The following is a 23753-nucleotide window of genomic DNA, read 5'->3' as shown; positions in this document are numbered from 1 at the left end:
CATCCACCTCCATATACCTCCAATTCCATCTCAGCACCATGAGTCACCGGAGTCTTCTCCCTTTCCCTATTTGTGCCTCTCTGACAATAAGAAACCTAACTCTCATTATCCTTAATACATGTAACAATTTGATCAATACCTGGTGTCACGAGTCTCCTATCTCCCTGCCATCTTCTTCCCTCCCATGAAGCCCGCCTCACCCTGCGGAGCTCTGACACACCGCTCTGCCGCTGCGTCTCTCCTCACCGCCTGCAGATGTCTATTTTGCTTTGTCTGCCCCCAAAGGCTTGAAGACTTGATAATTCAGGAAGGGAAGGGGTGAGGGACAGGGAAGAGCAGATCTCTTTTGAAGTATTTTTTCTTTCTTTCTTCTTTTCCTCCTTGCTTGTCCCTTTAGTTTGCATAATTCTAACAACATTCTTTCCTTCTTCTAATTAGCTCTTTTTAGCAAGCCATTGGCTTAGAAACTAGAGTCACTTCTTCACTCCTTTACTCCTTCATGATATAAAGTTTGTTGTTGCCATTGTTTTTATTGTTTTATTACTGAGTACACTGAGAGGTCCTGGTTCTGAGTGAGGCCTTTCCTGGGAGCGGAGAGCATGAGCTTGGGTACATGGAAAAATAACCTGGAGTGAGGATTTTTTTTTTTAAAGGCACAATCTGGAGACAGAGCACCAGATGCATGGGGCTAACAGTGGAAGGACAGTCCAGCAGAGTTGGACATTGGGTCTGGTCAACCTCAGGAACACAGGCATCTATGAGGAAGAAAGAGAAGAACCTCTCAGCGCAGACTCTGCTCAGAGCATAGATCATGGAGTGCTTTGGGAAGACCTCCATCGAGCTCCCATATCCTCTACTTTTTACCAACAGAAATGTTTGTTTGGGCAGCGCTCCCCAATGCCCAGGCCAAGGGCCATGTTCAGGCCCCAGTGTCTGGGCACACGTGAATCTTCACCATGTTTTCCTTCATTGAGGAGCAGAGAAAGAGCCTGGGGAACCTGCGAGGGAAGGAACTAAAGGAAATGGGGCAGAAGACAAACGCTGGGCCTTTTGACCCTGCCTAGAAATGCCACAAAGCACCCCCTGAACTCACCAGACAAGTCTCCTGTCCTTCACTTTGGCCACCTCGGGCCCCATCCGTTCTAGTTTACCATATAAAGACAGTTCTCCTTCAAAGGGGTCATACACCCCAGAACTCACATAGTGGTTGCAAGTTCAAAATCTGCCAGAACACAGCCTTCTTTATGGAACCTTCTGGAGGCTAGGACTCCAGAACACGGCCTTCTCTATGGAACCTTCTGGAGGTTAGGACTCCAGAACACAGCCTTCTCTATGGAACCTTCTGGAGGTTAAGACTCCAGAACACAGCCTTCTCTATGGAACCTTCTGGAGGTTAGGACTCCAGAACACAGCCTTCTCTATGGAACCTTCTGGAGGTTAGGACTCCAGAACACAGCCTTCTCTATGGAACCTTCTGGAGGTTAGGACTCCAGAACACAGCCTTCTTCTCTATGGAACCTTCTGGAGGTTAGGACTCCAGAACACAGCCTTCTCTATGGAACCTTCTGGAGGTTAGGACTCCAGAACACGGCCTTCTCTATGGAACCTTCTGGAGGTTAGGGCTCCAGAACACAGCCTTCTCTATGGAACCTCTGGAGGTTAGGACTCCAGAACACAGCCTTCTTCTCTATGGAACCTTCTGGAGGTTAGGACTCCAGAACACAGCCTTCTCTATGGAACCTTCTGGAGGTTAGGACTCCAGAACACAGCCTTCTCTATGGAACCTTCTGGAGGTTAGGACTCCGGAACACAGCCTTCTCTATGGAACCTCTGGAGGCTAGGACTCCGGAACACAGCCTTCTCTATGGAACCTCTGGAGGTTAGGACTCCAGAACACAGCCTTCTCTATGGAACCTCTGGAGGTTAGGACTCCAGAACACAGCCTTCTCTATGGAACCTCTGGAGGCTAGGACTCCGGAACACAGCCTTCTCTATGGAACCTTCTGGAGGTTAGGACTCCAGAACACAGCCTTCTCTATGGAACCTTCTGGAGGTTAGGACTCCGGAACACAGCCTTCTCTATGGAACCTCTGGAGGTTAGGACTCCAGAACACGGCCTTCTCTATGGAACCTCTGGAGGCTAGGACTCTGGAACACAGCCTTCTCTATGGAACCTCTGGAGGCTAGGACTCCGGAACACAGCCTTCTCTATGGAACCTCTGGAGGTTAGGACTCCAGAACACAGCCTTCTCTATGGAACCTCTGGAGGCTAGGACTCCAGAACACAGCCTTCTCTATGGAACCTCTGGAGGTTAGGACTCCAGAACACAGCCTTCTCTATGGAACCTCTGGAGGCTAGGACTCCAGAACACAGCCTTCTCTATGGAACCTCTGGAGAACACAGTTAGGACTCCAGAACACAGCCTTCTCTATGGAACCTCTGGAGGCTAGGACTCCGGAACACAGCCTTCTCTATGGAACCTCTGGAGGTTAGGACTCCAGAACACAGCCTTCTCTATGGAACCTCTGGAGGCTAGGACTTCTCTATGGAACCTCTGGAGGCTAGGACTCCAGAACACAGCCTTCTCTATGGAACCTCTGGAGGTTAGGACTCCAGAACACAGCCTTCTCTATGGAACCTTCTGGAGGTTAGGACTCCAGAACACAGCCTTCTCTATGGAACCTCTGGAGGCTAGGACTCCAGAACACAGCTTTCTCTATGGAACCTTCTGGAGGTTAGGACTCCAGAACACAGCCTTCTCTATGGAACCTTCTGGAGGTTAGGACTCCAGAACACAGCCTTCTCTATGGAACCTCTGGAGGCTAGGACTCCAGAACACAGCCTTTTCTATGGAACCTCTGGAGGCTAGGACTCCAGAACACGGCCTTCTCTATGGAACCTTCTGGAGGTTAGGACTCCAGAACACAGCCTTCTCTATGGAACCTCTGGAGGCTAGGACTCCAGAACACAGCCTTTTCTATGGAACCTCTGGAGGCTAGGACTCCAGAACACAGCCTTCTCTATGGAACCTTCTGGAGGTTAGGACTCCAGAACACAGCCTTCTCTATGGAACCTCTGGAGGCTAGGACTCCAGAACACAGCCTTCTCTATGGAACCTTCTGGAGGTTAGGACTCCAGAACACAGCCTTCTCTATAGAACCTCTGGAGGCTAGGACTCCAGAACACAGCCTTCTCTATGGAACCTTTTATCCGCATTTGCAGATAAAACAGCGAAAGAGGCAGCCCCCCAACTAGTGGGGCCTCTACATATCCTGCCAGCTCTCCCGACAAAGGTCTTCAAAGAGACCCCCGTCTATTCAGAGACTGATAACAAACTGGGGAAGAGACTCGAGGTTAAGGAGGCATCTGGAGGATGGAGAGAATTACCTGACACCAGACTGTTCATTCCGGAGGCCCTGGGAAGGGAACTCATTTCTCAGGTCCATCAGAGCACCCATCTAGGGGGAACCAAGCTGGTGGAATTGCTTAAACGAGACTATTATATCCCTAAGCTCTTCCAGGTCTCGTCTGTGCACAGGTAAACCCTCGGAGACACTCCCCCTTGGCCCAAGGAACCAGACTCAGAGGAAGTAGTCCTGGAGAACATTGGGAAGTAGACTTGACAGAATTACCCCCAGGGCAGGGAGGATATAGATACCTGCTGGTTTTTATTGACACGTTCTCCAGCTGGCCAGAAGCCTACCCTACCAAGTCTGAAAAAGCACAAAGAAATTAGTTTCAGAAATTATCCCCAGGTTTGGCCTACCTGTTGCGATGGGGTCCAACAATGGTCCGGCATTCATTGCCCACATCACTCAACTATTGGCAAAAATGTTAGGCATAAGTTGGAAATAACACTTTATCTATAGACCTCGGAGTTCAGGGCAGGTAGAGAGGATGAATCGGACCCTAAAGGAAACCTTAACAAAATTAAAACTGGAGACTGGCGAGAACTGGGTAAGCCTCCTTCCTTTTGCCCTTCTCCGGGCCCGTTGTACCCCTTACGTAAAGGGCCTTACCCCCTTTGAGATTCTGTTTGGCCGACCCCCACCGCTGCTTCCCAAGCTAGGGGAAGAAGTGTTGGCATCCCTTTCTAATCACAACCTCCTAAAGTCCCTACAGGCCTTACAGTTGAGTTCCAGACTTAACCACCGGCTGGTCCGAGAGGCTCACCGAGACCCATCCCCTGGGACTACACCTGCACCACCTGCATTTCAACCAGGAGACCTAGTTTGTGTGCGGAAGCATGAGCCATCATCCCTGGAGGCCAGGTGGACTGGACCCTTCACTGTTGTCCTCAGCACCCCATCAGCGGTGAAGGTTGCAGGAAAAAAGCTCTGGATACATCGAACTCAAATCAAGAAGGCGGAATCAGGGAACCAGCCGGAGAGATGGACCATCCAGCACACCAAGGACCCCCTGAAAATCCGATTCAAAAGACCCCCTGATCCTGATGTGCCTGTGGCCCATCAAGGCGAGTAATCCCTACCTGAGGGCTAATTACACATAGGAACTGACCCAGACTGTGGATGGGACTGTTACAGGTCATACCACGACCCCAGGGCCCCCCTCCATAGAGACTGACTTATGCCGATTATTTGGGGAAACTTGGAGAAAGCCACCAGAAAGCAATACCCACGACATTTCCCCAGCAGCCCATGGGGCATATCACGGGTTATGGGTGTGGCACCCTCCTCTTATAACGAGAACTTTGGCGAACTCAAATTATGTCTGCCCAGCCGAAGGTAGCCCTGAATGTGGAACTGACGGGGACTATTATTGTGCCCAATGGGGTTGTGAGACTATGGCACTGTGGACTAACAGAGATCCTGCCCTCCGGTTCAAGAGAATAGTCCACCCGGGGCCCCTTCCAATAACTGTATGGTAGGAGACTGCAATCCCGTTGTTATCAGGCCCCAAAACTGGTGGGAAAAATACTGGGATGCAGGAAAAACTTGGGGACTGAGACTGTATGTAGCTGGAAGAGATCCCGGGGTCCTCTTCACCCTCCAGAGAACCCAGCGGATCCAAAGGAAAAACCCCATCGGGCTTTTAGGACCCTTAGACAAGGGGCTGCCTCCAGTACAGCCACTGAGGCCCCGTCCCACACCACCACCTCCTGCCCGGAACAATACTGAATTAACTCCTCTGACCAAGGTGTCGGTGACCCTTGTTCCTAAGACTCACACTACCAAACCAGGCCGGAGACTTATCCTGGACACTCTGGATGCCGTTTTTAACTTTCTAAACCAGACCTCCCCAAATGCCACCGGAGACTGTTGGTTGTGTTTAAACCCAGAACCCCCCTACTACATTGGAATAGGGGCAAATGCTACTGTTGGTTCAGATTCATCAGACGTTAGAAATGTTTCAATTACAAACCCCCCACAAGGGGTGTGCAGATGGGGGCAAACCCCAAAATTAACCCTTGGGGATTTCCAGGGACGAGGTACTTGTGTTATGTCCTCAGAGTTTGATTTATCAAAATCCCCCTACGGTGAATCCTGTTCCTCAGTACTGAGGTTTGGTCAGGACAGTGAAGAGGAGACAGACCGGTACCTGGTGGCCCCTGAAGGCACCTGGTTCGCGTGCACCACAGGAATCACCCCTTGTGTCTCTCCTCTGACACTGATGCACCCCCGCAAGCCTTCCTTATGCATCTTGGCTCATATCCTACCCCAGGTGTATTACTATTCTGGGGAGGGAGGGCGAGAGCAACTGGGCCTAGCCCCTGGGCGAGTTCTTAGAGCCCCAGTAATTATCCCCCTGCTTGTCGGTCTGGGAATAGCCGGATCAGCTGCAATAGGCACTGCAGCACTGGTCACGGGAGACAAAAATTTCAAGGAACTTAGCAGCCAAGTAGATCTAGACTTAAGCACCCTAGAGGAGAATGTAAACCGCCTAGAGGATTCTCTCAGTTTGTTAGCAGAAAAGTCTTACAAAATAGAAGGGGTTTAGACTTATTATTCGTGAAGCAAGGAGGACACTGTATGGCCTTAGGAGAAACTTGCTGTTTTTATACCAACCATTCCAGGGTCATCAGAGAAAGCCTAAGTCAACTCAGAAAAAGACTCCAAGATAGAGAGGAAAGGCAAAGAATGGAGGGAAACTGGTATGAAAATCTATTCTCTTGGTCCCCATGGCTGACAACACTCCTGACATCTCTAGCAGGACCTTTGATCTTATTGTTAATAGCAGCAACATTTGGACCCTGTCTTATAAATAGTCTCACCAACTATGTACAAAGGCGAATACAGGCAGTAAAGCTGATGGTCCTGCGTACTCACTATCATCATGTCTGCACTGATGATGGAGAAACGATTTGATTCTCCCATAAAACCAGTGGGGAATGTTAGAGAGTGGGAATTTTTGAGCACTCCGGAGAGGCCGTGGACTATGCCCCAGATAGAGTTGTCAGTGCTGACACCAGGCCAGGCCTTGAGATATGGTCTTATGGCCCCTTCCCCTTGCACCTCACAAAATAGCCTTGCAAGATAGAACACTGTCAGCTTTCTAAAGAACAGGATAACCCTGTAAATAACATGGTCATCAATAGCATGGCCCTGACATTATTTGGGAAAAACTGTTTTGTCTTGGGTTGCTTACTCTGAAAAAACAGGATGTGGTTAATGTGCTTAAAAGTGGTCTTGCACAAAGGGTCAGGGCTGCTCTCTGACCTCCCTGCGTGGAGAGAGAACAGTCGCTGGCCAGCAAGTAAAGGCTCCCTAAATTTTAATTTGGTCTGGACTCCAGTGGTCTTTACTCGCCTTCACTCCACAAAAGTTAGGACTCCAGAACACAGCCTTCTCTATGGAACCTTCTGGAGGTTAGGACTCCAGAACACGGCCTTCTCTATGGAATCTTCTGGAGGTTAGGACTCCAGAACACGGCCTTCTCTATGCAACCTTCTGGAGGTTAGGACTCCAGAACACGGCCTTCTCTATGCAACCTTCTGGAGGTTAGGACTCCAGAACACGGCCTTCTCTATGGAACCTTTTGGAGGTTAGGACTCCAGATCACAGCCTTCTGTATGGAACCTTCTGGAGGTTAGGACTGCAAAACATAGCCTTCATTGTGGCACACTTTCTGGAGGTTAGGACTCACCCCGCTTTCCTCCCCCCATTTCGCCGGGATGACGTAGTTGTACCTCTTGTATTTATTAGCTCCGCCCTCAGTGATGCTTAATCAGATCTGAAGCCTCTTGTTCCGCTTATATTTATTAGCTCCGCCCTCAGTGATGCTTAATCAGATCTGAAGCCTGGTCGGAAGCTCTTGCCACACTCCAGACAGCAGTAGGTTTGCCACCCAAGTAGCTGCTTTGGTGAATGAGGTCAGGGACCTACGCTTCGGTCAGTTCACATCCTGGCACTCAAAGGCTTTGGAGATTGCGGGACAGTTGGTTTTGGCAGTGGACGAAAATGCAAGTATCTGCTAGCCCGAGATGCTCTAGGAAGTGGCAGCGAGTGGTTTCTATAAGTTTAACCCTCTCATTCAACTGACCGATCAGGAGCTCCCCATCTGCGGCCGCTGTCAAGTATTTGACACTTTCGTCCTGGCTCAGATTCTCAATACCTCAGAGCGGACTTCGGTACCCGCTTTGCTGGGGGGCGGCGAAACGAGCCTGAAGGAAAAGGTGGTCGCTGCCGAGGACACTCTGGGGGCGGACTAGCCACGTCACCTGGTGCAGCACGATACTGAGACTCCGTGGTCGCAAGTCTGGGATCTCCAGATGCACCAGCACACTTCGGGTCCCCTGGGAGAGTTTCTCACCCCTACTAGACCCGGCGTGTCAGCTTGGAGGGAACTACATATCCCAGCATGCACCGCACGCGCCGCCTGGGCTCGCGCAACGATTAGATAACTACTGCCCTCGAAGTGCTTTCTGCGACTGTGCAAGAGTCAGAGTACCGGGATCGCGAACTACAACTTCCGACTTGCTTAATAACTGCGGTGGCGCTATTTAAAAAGCGTCAGAGAGGAGGTGCCTGGCTACGTCCCTCTCTTCCAGTTCCGCTCCCCCAGATCAGAGGCTAGAGGGGGGCGGAGCCTTAGGCCTGAGCCAAGATGGCGGCTGCGAAACCAACCCCTACGGACTCGCTCTCTTTCTGCCTCGCGCAGCTCACGGCGGCGGCCGGGGAGGGTCTAGGTGGGACAAAGGATACAGCTACCAACGAGACACCCTTGGGCCGTGCGCTCTTAGCTCTCCGCACGCGCCACGTCAAGGCAACGGGGGGAATCGAGCGCTTCCGGGCACGCGGCGGGCTCCTCCCCCTTCTGGCGCTGCTACGGCGAGCGTCCGCAGCGGACCCCGCCCCGTGCCTGGCTGGCCCCGGCTCCTCCCCTTCGTCGATCGAGTCTGCGGCTTCGGCTGGCCCCGCCCCTTCGGCTGGCCCCGCCCCCTCCTCTGCGTCCTTGTCGACGCCCTCGCCGCCTGCGCGCCTGCGCAAGACCCTGGACTTGGCGCTTAGCATCCTAGCCAACTGCTGTACGGAAGGGGCGTGCCGGACTGAAGTGCGCAGACTCGGAGGCATTCTGTCTTTGGGTAAGTGCTCCGCCCCCGTGTCCTAGAAGGATTCCACGCACTCCCCCTCCTGGCCTGGGCTTTGGCGGCGTCTTGAGTTCTTTGTGTTGGATCCTGGAAGAACATGCGTTGTGACCGCGCGGTGCCCACACTTCTCGAGCTTTCACGCCTCGTTAGGTTACAGCTCTGTTACACATTATACTCGAGCTCTCTCAGATCAATAATTACAGCCATTTCTCCCTCGCCTCTGGGCTGGTGAGGCTAAAGGGATTATTTGGTGACTTTTCGATGATTTTTACCCTCCATTTATGAGGTTCATGGCAGACAGTGTCTCCTGAACGTCCGGCCCTGTGCAGGGCTGTCATCTGATGAGCTAGAGCTCAGAGGATGTAGTGGTCAGAAAAGTGGGCTCTGCAGTCAGCTAGACCCCTAGAGGCTAGGATTCACAACGGGATAATAATAGCTACCTCGCATAACTGGAGACGGGAGAAAATGAAATACAGATATAGAACACAGATGCTCTAAACATGAACTGGGTACTTCGAGCTAAAAACAAGCAGTTAACGAATCCTAACAAGACAGCAAGCTTTTCTGTTTCCCAGCTAAGTTGGCGCCGCCTAGTGGCAACGTTGTGAATACGGTTTACTTATAGCCTGTATGAAATTATACGGGTTAAAAAAGTGTTTTATTTATTTCAGAGAGATAGAAACATCAGTGATGAGAGAGAATCATCGATCAGTTGCCTCCTAAATGCCCCCTACTGGGGTTTGAGCCCGCAACCCAGGCATGTGCCGTGACAGGAAATTAAACAACCACTGATTAACACCGTCCAGGTGATATTATACCAATTTTGACAAAATCTTAAAATTTGGGGGTAATGAAACATCAATATATTTTAAACGTGCATAAAATGCATCTGGACCAAAATGTGTTTGACAGGAGGCCTGGCACATTAATTAGTCTTCAATAAATTAAGTATTTTATTATTAGTGTACAACCCCCATCATTCAGTCACTGTTCTGCCTTCTGAATATCTCCGTAATCCATCCACTTCTCTCCCTCTTCCATCGTGTGCCCAGAGCCCTGTTCCCATGTCCTGGGCTGTGTTGGTAACTGATTTGGTTCAAGCCGCTGTCCTTTCTCACCTGGACTATTGCACCAACTTCCTTCATGCTTCCCCTGCCTTATTCTCCCCCTCCATGATCCATTCTCTCTCCTGGCTGCCAGATTCTATCACACCATTCCCATGCTTAAAGCCTGATGTGGCTCCCGGTGCCCTCACATTCAAGCCCTGATTCTTTGGCCTGGCATTCAGGCCCTTCATGAGGTCAGAGCAGACACTGGGTCCCACCTCTGGACCCTTGCAAAGGCTGATTCCAAACCTGAAATGGCCTGTTCCAGCCCCATCCATCATCCTTCTACTAAATCCCTGCCTACTTAACCTCCTAGACCCAATGTTAGTTTCTTCTGGAGGCCTTTCCTGATCCTCTAAGGCCACATTCTTGGGGTGGTTAATGAGAGAGACAAGAAGGGATAGAACCCTCAAGCGGCCACACTCTCTTGCAGTGACTATTCTTCAGTGTGTGAAGACAGACAGCATCCAGAACCGAGCAGCCCGGGCTCTGGGCAACTTAGCCATGGAACCTGAGAGCTGTGGGGACATCCATTCTGCTGGTGAGAGGCTGTGAGGGTGGAGTTAGCTTGGGGTGGGACAGGGGCCTGGGTTTCTCTCTCTGCTCACCCTCTGTCCTCCCCTTCCCTCTCCAGGTGCTGTTCCCCTCCTCATTGAGAGCCTGACGACCTGCCAGGACTCACATTGCCTGCAGAGTGTGGTTCGTGCCCTCCGCAACCTGGCGGACTCCCCCCAGCACCGCCTGGCCCTGGCACAGCAGGGAGCAGTGCGCCCACTGGCTGAGCTTCTGGCTGCTGCCCCAGACCCTGCGCTGACCTTGGCCCTAGTCCGTGCCCTCCTGGAGCTGAGCCGAGGTTGCTCCCGTGCCTGTGCTGAGCAGCTAAGTCTGGGTGGAGGGCTAGGCCCACTGGTCAGTCTAGCCTCCCATCCCAAAAGGACGGTCCGCGAGTCAGCTATCCTGATCCTTGCCAATCTGTGTGCCCAGGGCCTGGTACGGCCTGCACTGGGCAATGCTGGTGGTGTGGAGGTGCTACTGGGTGAGCTCCAGCAACGCCGAGGTCCCAATGGAGCTGGCCCAGCCTCCCAGCAGCCCCTGGTGCGGGCTGTGTGCCTACTCTGCCGGGAGGCCATCAACCGAGCCCGGCTGCGGGATGCCGGTGGTTTGGAGCTGCTGATGGGCCTGTTGCGGGATCCTCATGCCAGCGCCTGGCACCCTCGTGTTGTGGCTGCCCTTGTGGGCTTCCTCTATGATACAGGGGCCCTGGGCCGGCTGCAGGCTCTGGGACTTGTACCGCTCTTGGCCGGGCAGCTGTGTGGTGAGCTTGGTGATGAGGACGAAGAGGGAAAAGAAGCTGCTTCCTGGGACTTTCCTGAGGAGCGGACCCCTGAGCGGGTAGAAGCCGGAAGCTTCCGAAGCCTCAGGTGGGTTCCTCCCTGAGCTCTGGGATGGGGTTTGTGTCTGCTCTGGCTCTCTCCACTACCCTCACCCCCTCTGTCTCACCCCCTCTGACTCCTGATCCCTTGTCTTCCCCACACATGACCAATTTCTAGTCCCCATTAAATGCACCTTCTTCTCTCCCCTGCATCCACCCTTGACCTTGGCTCCACCCCAGGACCTCTGAACGTTGGGGTCCAGAGAGGTTCCCTGGAAGGTAGAATGTGCTCTGGCTGTGATGGTGTGCTCTGGAGCCCAAGTTCTTATTTTGGTGCCACCAGTTATCACGGGAAAGTTAACTTCTTTGAGCTTCTAATTCCTTGCATGAAAAATGGAGGATAATAACGCATGCCTTCCCCATACAGTTGCGAAGCATAAATGAGGGTGCTTTGCACCTGTCAGCTGTCTGTGAACTCTCTGACTTCGTCTCCTGAGGCTCCCCCTGGTGTCCGCTCCACTCTTGCACACTGGCCTCCTGGCTAGTCCTCCACGACAGGCAGTGCCCTGGGGCCTCTGGCTGCGGTTCTGTCCCGGAGAGCCCTCTTCCTCCGGGACTCCTGGATCAGGCCTCACCTCCTCAGGGGGCCACCATCCCCACTGGTTTTTAATGTCAACTTTCCCTCCCTCTGCTCTTTTCTATTCCTTTTCACTTCTCTGTACGCATCGCTTCTCCTACTCCACACCTAAAATGGGGCTTGGCACAGACAGGCATCAGTCATTGCTGAATGATGGGGATTCCCCCCTCCCTTTCTCCCCTATCTCCCCTCTGGCCACCTCCTCTTCCGGGCTCGGCCACCTCCTTTTGGACCTGCCCCCTCACCTTGGCTCTGAGTTCAGCCTCCCCTTCTCTCCTCCGTAGGTCGTGGCTGATATCTGAGGGCTACGCCGCGGGCCCGGCCGACATCTCTCCGGACCGGTCTCCAGAGCGCTGTCCGCTGCCTCCTCCGCCGCCTGCGCCCCCCGAGCAGGCCCAGGCAGCCAGTCCCGCCCGGGGCCCGGCCTTGGCGCGGACGCCTCGAGGCCGCAGCCCTGCCACCGAGGAGCCGTGGGGCCGCGAGGGGCCGGCGCTGCTGCTGCTTTCGCGCTTCTCCCAGGCTCCAGACCCGAGCGGGGCGCTGGTGACCGGCCCGGCCCTGTGCGGCCTGCTGGCCTACGTGACGGGGGCGCCGGGCCCACCGAGCCCGCGCGCGCTGCGCATCCTGGCGCGCCTCACCTGCAACCCGGCCTGCCTCGAGGCCTTCGTGCGCAGCTACGGAGCCGCGCTGCTGCGAGCCTGGCTGGTGCTGGGCGTCGCCCCGGACGACTGGCCCACGCTGCGTGCCCGGCCCCCCAGTCTGCGCAGCCAGCACCGGGAGCTGGGTGTGTCCCTGCCCCTTCCGCTCGGTCCTCCACTTACCCCTCAGTGAGCCCACAACCTCGCCTTACCCACCACTCCTCCTCCTCACTGCCCTCAGCCCTCCATCCAAACAACCCAGCCACCAGGGGTGGAGGGTGCCATCCCGCCCCTCCTGCTCCACCATCCCAGCCTGCAGAGTTCGGCTCCATCCCGGGCCCAAGCTTTGGGGCCCCAACAATTTAGAATTGTACCTGTTGGCATTTCCTTCCCTAATCTCCTCTGGGTTCTGCGGTGTCACTGGCTTGTGAAGCCAGGCTCAGGTGCCATGTCCTTTCAGGCCCAACCCCCACATCCAACACTACCAGGGTCTGCCCTGTCTCCTGGGCCCCTGACTGACTCCCTGACATCCCACTTCCTGTTCCTGCCCTCCACTTCCAATTCCCGGTCTCTGGGCCCCATCCCTCAGGGCCTGCGCCAGCCTCCTTCCCCGCGCCTTGGGTTCTTGCCCTGAGGTTTTTCCCACCTTCCTTTCGGGGCCGGAAGCCGTGTTACCCATCCCTCCCCAGTCTCGGACACCAGCTCCCAACCTGACCCACTCTGCCCATCCCTGCAGGTGAGATGCTGCTGCAGAACCTGACGGTGCAGGCTGAGTCGCCCTTTGGAGTGGGTGCCCTCACTCACCTGCTGCTCTCTGGGAGTCCTGAGGACCGCGTGGCCTGTGCACTGACCTTGCCCTTCATTTGTCGGTGAGGGGGATGGAAGTGCCTTGCAGGGGTCAGGGGAGCGAGGTTGCTGTTGCCCAGTCGCACCTTTTCCACCTTCTGAAAGATTCTCTTTCTCCCCATAGGAAGCCCGCTCTGTGGCGCCGGCTGCTTCTGGACCAGGGCGGCCTCCAACTCCTCCTCTCGGCCCTGACGCGGCCAGCTCCGCATCCACTCTTCCTCTTCTTTGCTGCAGACTCCCTCTCCTGCCTCCAAGGCCTGGTGTCTCCCACTGTGAGCCCAGCCCTCCCACCTGCAACCCCCTTGGACCTAGACCCGCCCTCCCATTGCCACTATGAACCGCTGCTGGGCCCAGCTCCCATCCCAGCCCCAGATCTACACTTCCTGCTGGACTCAGGCCTACGGCTCCCCGCCCAGCGAGCTGCCTCATCCACTGCCTCTCCTTTCTTCCGGGCCCTGCTAGCTGGCAGCTTTGCTGAAGCCCAGATGGACCTGGTACCTCTTCGAGGCCTATCACCCAGCGCAGCCTGGCCTATCCTGCATCACCTGCATGGCTGCCGGGGCTGTGGGGCAGCCCTGAGGCCCATTCCCCCGCCAGGCCAGCCCCTGCTGGGCTCAGAGGCTGAGGAGGCACTGGAGGCTGCTGGCCGTTTCCTGCTGCCTGGGCTGGAGGAGGAACTGGAAGAGGCTGTGGGCCGTATCCACCTGGGATCCCAAGGTGGCCCAGAGTCAGTGGGTGAGGTATTCCGCCTGGGCCGGCCCCGGCTGGCTGCCCACTGTGCACGCTGGACCCTGGGGCCAGGGCAGTGCCCACGGAAGCGGGCTCTGGCCTTAGTGGGGCTTGTGGAGGCAGCAGGAGAAGAAGCAGGTCCCCTGACTGAGGCTTTACTGGCTGTGGTGATGGGAGTTGAAGTGGGGAGCAAGGGTCCCAGCCTAGACTCTTGATATCCCCTCGGAGGGGACCCAAGAATGAATTGCCAAGAAGAAGGCCTCCCAGAGTGGCACAGGGAGGAGGCTGAGCAGGAGTCACCACTGAGGACCGACGAGAGGATGGACCTGGGCCCCAGGACGATGGGCCGAAGACTCAGGAGTGAGCAGCCGAGGCCACGGTCTGGGCATGGGGTCCGCGAGATGGAGGCGAGCCCAGCCTTCGGGATGGGATTAAAACTTTGGAGTTGGATATTCCTGTTGTGTGTGTCTCTGCTTACTCTCCTGTGGGCATCTCCTTACCCTTCACCCATCAAGAGGGTCTTGTCTAGGTCTCTGTGTCTCCATATAGGCCGCCCTGGCGTGTAGGAGTTGGGTAGTGATAGGCCGTGGTTCCCGGAGCCCTGGGATAGGGTAGAGTCCCCGGCTTCTCCCTAGGATGTGGTTATGGGCCCGAGGGAAGCCTGCTTCCTGCTCACGTGACTTCATTGCTCAGACAGCCACTCAGCTGACACAGACCTTGCTCAGGCTGAGCGGGCTGTGCTGAGGGAATGCTGTGAGTTTGGCGAGGCATGGCCAAGGCCTTGGCATTGCTGTTTTCTGAGTGGCCATCACCCACCTTGGGCCTTCCATCCCTGGGTCTGTTTTCATCTCTCGGGCCAAGTGTCCTCCTGCTGGGTTCCTGTCTTAGTCATGCCCAGAGAGAGCCGAAGCCCTGGGCTGGCATTGAGGTGAGGGAGGAGCTTGTGTTATTTTGGTCTCCAATGCAGAACCTCCATCACCTGGCTCCCAGGTCACTGAGCACTCAGGTGGCCGCTAACTGAGGAGAATGCCTGCACTGAGTCTGCCAGTGGCCTCGGAGCTGAGGCGGGCACTGCTGTCTCCAGGAGTGTCTGTCCAGGTGTCTGATCAGGCTGTGCATTAGGACCGCCAGGGAGCTTATTAAACATGTTTACACCTATTGACGCCTGAGCCCTTTCTGATTGAATTGGACTGAGGGGAGGGTGCCCTGGGCACCAGATGGTTCTGATTTGCTGCTGTTTTTGTTTTGTTCTGTTTTTTTCTCCTTCAGTTTAATTGGCATGGCCTATTGCCTTGCAGAAAAACATGAATTGGAGGTCAGTTCTTGTACAGATCTCAGCTCAATATCAGGGTTATATTGTAAGAGATAGTATTACCAAATATAACTACACCATTGAGAACTATCTATGACACTATGATTCTTATTATATTTTTTCTGAATTACAGTTTAAAATAAGGATTGTACCCTATTCTACCCTTGTAAGTTTTGTTTTAAGCATTTATTCCATCTACAACAGCATTGTATACCTCAATTCCATATCCAAAAAGGTGTGCGCTGTAAGAAGTTACATTTTAAGTAAAAATGACAGCCCTGTCTGGTGTGATCAGTGGTTAGAGCATTGACCCACACATTGAAGGGTTGCAGGTTTGATACCTGGCCCTGGTTGGGACACGTGCAGGGAGGCAACAAATCAATGTGTCTCTCTCACACCAATGTTTCTCTCTCTTCCCTTCCCTCCCTCTCTCCCTTCCACTCTCTCTAAAAAAAAAATCAATGGAAAAAATATCTTCAGGTGAGGATTAACTAACTCACTCAATAAATAAATAACAGGCCGGCCGGCGTGGCTCAGTGATTGAGCGGCGACCTATGGGCCAGGAGGTCATGGTTCGATTCCCGGTCAGGCCATATGCCCAGGTTGTGGGCTCGATCCCCAATAGGGGGTGTGCAGGGGGCAGCTGATCAGTGATTCTCTATCATCATTGATGTTTCTCTCTCCCTCTCCCTTCTTCTCTGAAATCAATAAAAACAAAATTTAAAAAAATAATAATTAAAATTACACATATAAATCAAAGCCTATGTGAAATATTAAATACTCTCTCCACTTAACAAAACCACCATTTTGTATGGAATAATTTGCAATGATGCTATTATTATATCTTGTAAATGCAATGAGAGGAAACCCATTCCTTCGTGGCATGGTGGTGGGCACAACAGCTCGTGGCCTGCTGAATTTTGAAAACTAAAGTGCTCAGGTCTGGATTGAGACCCACAGTCCAGTGGCTGCAGCACCATTGTGTCTGCCCATGCCAACTACAGAGTGTCTCATTTCAATCTTTAAAAAAAATTTTTTTATTGATTTTAGAGAGAGAGAGAAACATCAATGATGAGAATCATTGATCGGCTGCCTCCTGCACGCCCCCTACTGGAGATCGAACCCACAACCCAGGCATATGCCCTGACCAAAACTGAACTGTGATCTCATGGTTCATAGGTCAATGCTCAACCACTGAGCCACGCCGGCCGGGCTCGTTTCAATCCTGATTTCTCAGGGTCTCGGTCCGAGGAGGGCTTCTTGTTCCTGGGTGGCTGGCCGGAGTCTGCGTCTTGCTTTCTTTGCTGTGTTCATCGGTGTCTTTGGAACAGGTCTGGGCCGCCCTGTTGGGGAAGGCTTTGTCTTGAAGGTGGGCTGGGGTCTGGCTGCCTGGGAGTGTTTTCTCAGCCTGCATGGGCCTGGGTTTCAGTTGAACTCTATGTCTGTTTTCAAGTCTTGGAGGAAAGGGAGGAGGGTCCATTGTGTCTGTCTGTCTCTGAGAGATTTCTTTGTGGTTAGTACTGTGCCTTTTGGATCTCTGTTTATGTCATTGTTTGTCTGGGTCTCTAAGGGAAAGTCTCTGAACCTGGGATCTGCCTCAGTTTTAGAACATCATTTCTGCTCCAGCCCCGAAATTCTGCCTGGAGTAAGTCTCTCAGGAAAGGCTGGGTGGGAGGGGGCCCTGTCTGAGCCTCAGGGTGCTAACTTTGAGAGGTGTCTGCTTGGGGGCTCGGTTTGCGTCTGAGAGTGGCACTGGGCGGACGATCCCGAGCTAGGTCTGGAAGAGCCACTTCTCTGAGTCTGGCTGTGGCCGCCTGGGGCTCCCTGCAGCTGAGGCCAAGGCCGGGGTGTGGCTGCCTCCCCGCAAGCAGGCTGGCGGGCTGGGCCTGCGTGGACCGCAGCCCTCCCTCCCTTACACGCCCCCACCCAGGATTCTCCCCTTCATTGCCCCCCACCTTTCCCTCCAGCCCCATCCCAACGGATCCCGGCTTCCTTACATGGTCACGGCTGGGCCTCCAGCTCCCGGACGTCCTCCCCACCCCCCCACCGCCCTCCGCCCCCACCGGACACGGCCCCCGCCCTGCAAGCCCAGCGTGGTCCGCCGGTGCCCCACCATGGAGGACCTGGGTGAGTAGGGCCCGGGTCCCCTTGTGCCCAGCCCTTCATCAACCTCTGGACGCGCTTCCCCATCCTGGAGCCCCTGGCCCTCCCCGGCATCTCCTCATCCTGCCTCCTGTCTTCTCGCTTCTGCTCTCAGCCCGCGCCTCCTTTCCGACTCCACGTCCCCCTTCCTGCCTCTCCCTTCCTGCCTTTCCCGGGCCAGCCGCTCCCTCCCTCCTTTCCTCTCCCGGCCCCTTCACCCCCAGCTGCGGACGCGCCGGGAGACGCGTGCCTGCCCGCGGGCGCCCGCCGGGGCTCAGGGGCTCAGGGATGGGAGGGTCGGAGGGGTCTTGGGTCCGGACTGGGAAAGTAGGCAGGAAAGGGAGGCTTTGACATCAAGTTCTGGAAAAGAAAGGGGCCTGCCCGGGGGGCTGGGGGAGGAAGAGTTAAGGGTCCCTCAGTTTGGTAGGTGCCGGGGAGAGGTGAAGGGTCCCACCGCGGTGCTCAGACGAAGAGTGAGGGGGCAGGGACTTCTAGGTTCTGGAAGGGAAAGGGGATGGGGGGGGGGGGGGGGGGTAGTGGTGTCCGTGTAAGAAGGAGGAGGCATTTTGTACTCCCTATCTGTTGGAACCGGGGCTGGAAGGCTGTGCCCTCCAACTGTGAGACAGAGGGGTTCCAGCACCCTGCAATAGGGGGTGCTGCTCAGTAGGGGTAGCGGGCACTGGTACTGCGGAGAATAAGCCAATCAGAAAGCAGGTCCCTGCAGACGCACCAATGAGGTGCATAGGGTGGGACTCAGTGGGGCCTGGAGGTGAGCCAGAGCTGGGGGGGCCTGGCCAGGTCCGGAGGAATTAGTGGGCGTGGCAAAGAGCGCCCAATCAGAAGGCTGGGTGCCAGGCATGTAGCCAATTGAGCAATTTGGGGTGGAGTCAACTTTGGCTTCAGTTAAGAGCCAATTTTGACTGCATTAGGGAAGATTTCAAGAATAAAAAAAAAGTCAGACGGTTGGGTTTGTGCACGACTCCCAGGATGAGCCAATGGGGATATTCTGGTCAAATGTATTCCTTACTGCCCTTCCACTTCTCTGTCCGGGTCTGGCCTGTGTTTCCTTCTGAATACCGGCTTCTGTCCGCACATACTGCCCACTGGGAAGCCTTATTCTTTGATATCTTAAGGCCCTGTCTCTGCCCTAACCTGGACCTCTCAACTTCTCACCTTGACGGCCTCCCTGCAGATGCCCTGCTCTCTGACCTGGAGACCACCACGTCACACATGCCAAGGTCAGGGGCTCCAAAAGAGCGGTCCCCAGAGCCCCTCACGTCTCCCCTGCCCTATGGCCACCAGCCACAGGTGAGATCAGATGCTGTGGACTGGGGCAACCACTAGGGCCAGTCTGGCCAAGGCTGGGGGAATCTGGGCCTGAGTGAGGCAAAGTACTGGTCTATCACCCCACACATGTGTCCGTCTCTCTGTAGATGGGGACTGGGGAGTCTTCTGGAGCCTCTGGGGACAAGGACCATCTCTACAGGTAAGAGGCCTGAGAACTGGGGGATGGGGAAGCCAATAGAGACTCAGGTGAGGAGTCTTAGATCCCCGCCCTGAACCCAAGCTCCCACCCTGTTTCCCAGTACGGTATGCAAGCCTCAGTCCCCAAAGCCTGCGGCCCCTGCGGCTCCTCCATTCTCCTCTTCCAGCGGCGTCCTGGGCACAGGACTCTGTGAGCTAGACCGGTTGCTTCAGGAACTCAATGCTACTCAGTTCAACATCACAGGTACCATGGTTACTGAAACAGGCCTTGATGGGCTGGGGCAGGGCAGGGCAGGGCAGAGATTAAGGGGTATGGATTTCCCGGAGTAGCAGCTACAAGGACACAAAGCCTTAAGTGGGAGGCTGTGTAGAGCAGGCCCTGTGTCCAGTGCCCTTCTCTCCTCCCTGCAGATGAAATAATGTCTCAGTTCCCATCTAGCAAGGAGACGGCCGGGGAGCAGAAGGAGGACCAGTCCGAGGACAAGAAAAGGCCCAGCCTGTGAGTTTGGCACAGTTGCCAGGTCTAGCGGAGAGGTGATTGGTCTCGGATGCCCGAGTTCCTGGAGGGAGCGGTACTCGGGGAGGCTCTGAGCTGACACAGGTTGTTCTTCATAGCCCGCCCAGCCCATCCCCTGTTCTCCCAAAACCTTCGGCCACCTCGGCCACCCTGGAGCTGGACAGACTGATGGCCTCGCTCTCTGACTTCCGAGTCCAGAACCATGTGAGTCAGCAGGAGGGTGGGCCGGTGTGGTTTTGTGGCTCCCTGACCCATCTGAGACCTTCCCACAGCTGTTGCCTTGCTGACTCAACTCACATCCTCCCTGTTGTAGCTTCCAGCCTCCGGGCCCACCCAGACACCGGCGCCAAGCTCCGCGAGTGAGGGCTCCCCATCCCCACCAGGGCCGCCGAGCAAGGGCAGCCTGGACACCATGCTGGGGCTGCTGCAGTCCGACCTCAGCCGCCGTGGCATTCCCACCCAGGCCAAGGGCCTCTGTGGCTCCTGCAATAAAGCCATTGCTGGGCAAGTAAGTGGAGCTCTGCGAGTGGTGAGGGGGAGACCCACAGACCCACCTTCACTGAGCCCCAGCCTCGTGCTGTCTGTCCCCTTCTAATAAATAACTCCGGAAAGTGGGTGTTACTGTTATTCATATTTTATGAAGGAGGAAACTGAAGCTCTGAATCACACAGCAAGTAAGTGGCAGGGCGAGGATCCCAACCCAGTTACCACTCCCTGTGGTCCTCCTATGCGCTCCTGTACAAACCCCATCTCACCTCATCGCCATGAAAGCCTGGGGGGCTCCACCCCACAGACTGTTTTCCTCCACCACAGTCTGGTTCGGGAGCTCTGGTTCGTAACTGTGCCAAGTTGTTGACGTAGATCCTTCTGCTGAGGTGCCCTGCTTCCATCCCAGAATTCCCGATCCCAGCAAAGCAGGCGGCATTATGGCTTCCGTGGGCCTTAAGCGCTTTTGCCTTCATGGGTCCCTTCCTCCATTAAAACATATTAAAATTTGTGTTTTATGACTGTGTTAGTATAAAGATGAATATATTAATATTTTCTATGAAATAATGTTCTTGTAGCTCATTTTTTCCCTTCTGATTTTAAAAGAAATTACAACATTTTCGTGGGCTCCTAAAAAGTATTGAGGGCCCCAGGCTCTGTGCCGGAAGACCCGGGCTGACTCCATCACTTGGACTGCGTGGCTTGAGAAGTGCAGCGGGAACCTTGGCTCACTGGGCCGCTCTGACCCTGGCCTCAACCCCAACTCCAGGTGGTGACTGCGCTGGGGCGAGCTTGGCACCCGGAGCACTTCGTTTGCAGCGGCTGCTCCACCGGCCTGGGAGGCAGCAGCTTTTTCGAAAAGGACGGAGACCCCTTCTGCCCCGAGTGCTACTTCGAGCGCTTCTCCCCACGATGCGGCCTCTGCAATCAACCCATCCGACACGTGAGCCCTGCCTGGCCCACTGCTAGGAGCCGGGAGATGGGCTGCATCCACTCCTGTCCCCTCCCCCCAGCCCCCGCTCCCCCAACCCCCACCCCCCAGCCCCCTAGCTCGGCCCCTTGGCCTCTTCCCCTCTCTCTTTGGCTCCCAAGTTCCTCCTTAGGTCTTCCTTGCCTTAACTCATCCTTCAACCCACTCACCGAGGTCCGGGTGGGAGGGGGCGGGAAGAAGGGATGGAGGTCATAGGGTGTCCGCTCTCATTTCCTACAGAAGATGGTCACTGCCTTGGGCACCCACTGGCACCCGGAGCATTTCTGCTGCGTCAGTTGCGGGGAGCCCTTCGGAGACGAGGGTGAGCTTGCCTCCCACCTGGAAGCCAGGGGTCTGCTTGACATCCCGCCTCGCAGCCTTTGGCCCAGCCCGCTGAGACCTCCTTAGTCCTTGGGGTCCTGAGTTTTTCCGTGCTCTCGTCGGGTCCCCACCGCTGAACCCGGGGGTTCCCATCCATCGCCTTCCGCTCCGCCCCTAGGTTTTCACGAGCGCGAGGGCCGCCCCTACTGCCGCCGGGACTTCCTGCAGCTGTTCGCCCCGCGCTGCCAGGGCTGCCAGGGCCCCATCCTGGACAACTACATCTCGGCGCTCAGCGCGCTCTGGCACCCCGACTGCTTCGTCTGCAGGGTGCGCTGGGGGCGGGGCCTGGGGCGGCGGGGTGGGGGCGGGGCCTGGGCGGGCGGCTCGGAGGCGGGGCTTCCCCTCGGAGGGCCTGGGGGCGGGGCCTGGGCGGGCGGCTCGGAGGCGGGGCTTCCCCTCGGAGGGCCTGGGGGCGGGGCCTGGGGGCGGGGGCTGGGGGCGGGGGCGCTGGGTTCCTAGAGCGAGTTATCCGGTGCGAGGTCCGGCCTGACCCCCCCCCAGGAGTGCTTCGCGCCCTTCTCCGCGGGCAGCTTCTTCGAGCACGAGGGCCGCCCGCTGTGCGAGAACCATTTCCACGCGCGGCGCGGCTCGCTGTGCGCCACGTGCGGCCTCCCGGTGACCGGCCGCTGCGTGTCGGCCCTGGGCCGGCGCTTCCACCCGGACCACTTCACCTGCACCTTCTGCCTGCGCGCGCTCACCAAGGGCTCCTTCCAGGAGCGCGCCGGCAAGCCCTACTGCCAGCCCTGCTTCCTCAAGCTCTTCGGCTGACCCCGCCCCGAACGCCGCCCCCCTCACGGTGCTGCGCCCCCTCACCCCCCGCCCAAGGCCGCGCTCTGGGAGCTGGGGGCTTCCCCGACCCCACCCTGTGAGCACCGCCCGCTGGAGAGACGCCCCAAGGTACCTCGCTCTGCGCTCTCCGTGGGCAGCTCAGGAAAGGCCCGGCCAATCCCCAAGCCACGCGCCCCCAGAGGGGGCCGTACACCGACTAGCGCCCCTCCTGAGCCCTTCACTTGATCCCCACCCCGAGGGAGCCCCGACTGCAGGAGGCCCCAGGCCGGCGCTCCCTCCCCGCTCCCTCACTGCTCTGTGCACTTTTCTACATAAACACACGGTCCACGTCGCCCTGGTGCTGTGTCTGCCGCGGAGCCGCGTCTCCACGCCCCGCTCTTCGTGCCGGTTCCTCCCGCCGCGGGCTCCCGGCGCCGCCTGGCGGGAGCGGACCTGCGGGATTGCAGACAGACAGAGCCGGCTCAGCTCAAGCCGGGCCCGGAGAACCTTCCGCCGCCACCCACCCACCCGCTAAGCCCTCTATATTTTTGAAATGAGCACTTAGGCTGTTCCCTTCCCAACTCTCCCGACCCCCGCCACCTTGTCTGGTTTCCAGATGTTGCCCCTCCTCCAGAGTGTCAGTGCATGCCCACCCTTTGGGCCTGGGCACTAAGGCACAGCTTCCCTCTTACTGGTGTTGACCCATCCCTGGGCAGAGGGTGACACTTGGTGTGGTCAGGGCAGGGCTGAGGGGAGCACTGGGGCTGGAGGAGCCAGAGGGAGGCTTCTAACTGAGAGTCAAAGAAGGCTTCCTGGAGGAGGTGACACCCGAGCTAAGCCCGGCAGAGGAAGGTGGGCCAGGTTTTAGGTGAGGTGAGGGTCAGGCTCCATCCGAATCCCCAAGCCCCAGGGGCCTTTCTGAGCCCCAGAATCTTTACCTTGGACCCTGCAGTTCCCTGGGGAGGGGGCATGGACTCCGGGGTCTGAATTATAGGGAACTTGGAGGATGGAAAAGATGGACCCTCAGAGCCCCTTCCAGCTCAAGGAGGAGCTAGCAGCCCGAGAGAGCATGTGTGGGAAGAGACAGGCGGGGTGTTATCTGCCCTGGCCTCAGGCAGATGCCAGACTCCTCCCTGGGGCTCCTCTCCCTGCTCTTCCCGGGCCTCCTGCGCTTCCCCTTCCACATATTCTCCCTGGACAGTGCGTCCATCCCCTGGCGGGTAACCACCTCCTGAACTGGGTATGCTCAAATCGGCCATCTCCAGTCTCCACTCATTCCTTTGCCAAGCGTCTACTGAATACTTGCCGTGTCAGGTCCACACCAGGTGCTGGGGAGACCACAGGGAACATGCTCCTTGCCCTCATGGAGCTGAAATCTAGTGTGTGTGTGTGGGGGGGGGGGGGGGGAGAGATGACAAATGACAAGTGTGATGAGCTAACATTGGTTCACCCACCTTGTTCCTACCCACAGCACCTCCCTGGTCCTGCACATCGCTGTCACAAATACATGTTTATTTGTTGCTCGTTTATGTCTGTTTCTGCAACTGGAATGCAAGCTCCGGAGAGCCTGTCAGATGACACATTTATCTGTCAGATGACGGTCTCTCCAGGGTCTGGAATGGTATCCGGTATGTGGTAAGTGCTCAGTAAATGTTTGCGAATGAAGGGAAGGTGGGAAAATGAGAAGGAAAAAGTAGAGAACTTGGCGAAGGTGAGGAGGGATTACTTTAACCAGCTAGTCAGAGAAGACCTCTGTGGAAATGTCGTGTCTGAGCTGCAACTTGGCTGAGAAAGAGCCAGCCAGGCGAAGAGCCT

At 56.0% G+C, this 23753-nt stretch overlaps 2 protein-coding genes across 2 annotated transcripts; both read left to right on the top strand.

Annotated features, from left to right (window-relative positions):
- The first annotated feature begins 8044 nt into the window (after positions 1-8044).
- On the top strand, positions 8045-14309 carry ARMC5 (armadillo repeat containing 5). The gene is made up of 6 exons (XM_008152892.3): positions 8045-8543; positions 10089-10196; positions 10290-11076; positions 11949-12448; positions 13039-13171; positions 13273-14309. Exons 1-6 carry the CDS (start codon positions 8066-8068, stop codon positions 14090-14092), a joined length of 2826 nt encoding a protein of 941 aa, XP_008151114.1. The 5' UTR covers positions 8045-8065; the 3' UTR covers positions 14093-14309.
- A 2949-nt stretch (positions 14310-17258) lies between these two features.
- On the top strand, positions 17259-21982 carry TGFB1I1 (transforming growth factor beta 1 induced transcript 1). Its single transcript, XM_054714450.1, has 11 exons — positions 17259-17316; positions 18524-18639; positions 18765-18817; positions 18918-19060; positions 19228-19315; positions 19432-19537; positions 19647-19841; positions 20589-20762; positions 21030-21111; positions 21289-21437; positions 21672-21982. Exons 1-11 carry the CDS (start codon positions 17304-17306, stop codon positions 21936-21938), a joined length of 1386 nt encoding a protein of 461 aa, XP_054570425.1. The 5' UTR covers positions 17259-17303; the 3' UTR covers positions 21939-21982.
- Positions 21983-23753: the final 1771 nt, after the last annotated feature.

The sequence above is a fragment of the Eptesicus fuscus genome, chromosome 4 (assembly GCF_027574615.1).
Source record: "Eptesicus fuscus isolate TK198812 chromosome 4, DD_ASM_mEF_20220401, whole genome shotgun sequence".
Classification (NCBI taxonomy): Eukaryota; Metazoa; Chordata; class Mammalia; order Chiroptera; family Vespertilionidae; genus Eptesicus; species Eptesicus fuscus.
The sequence above is the reverse complement of the archived record's forward strand: the minus strand, read 5'-3'. Positions and strand labels throughout refer to the sequence as shown.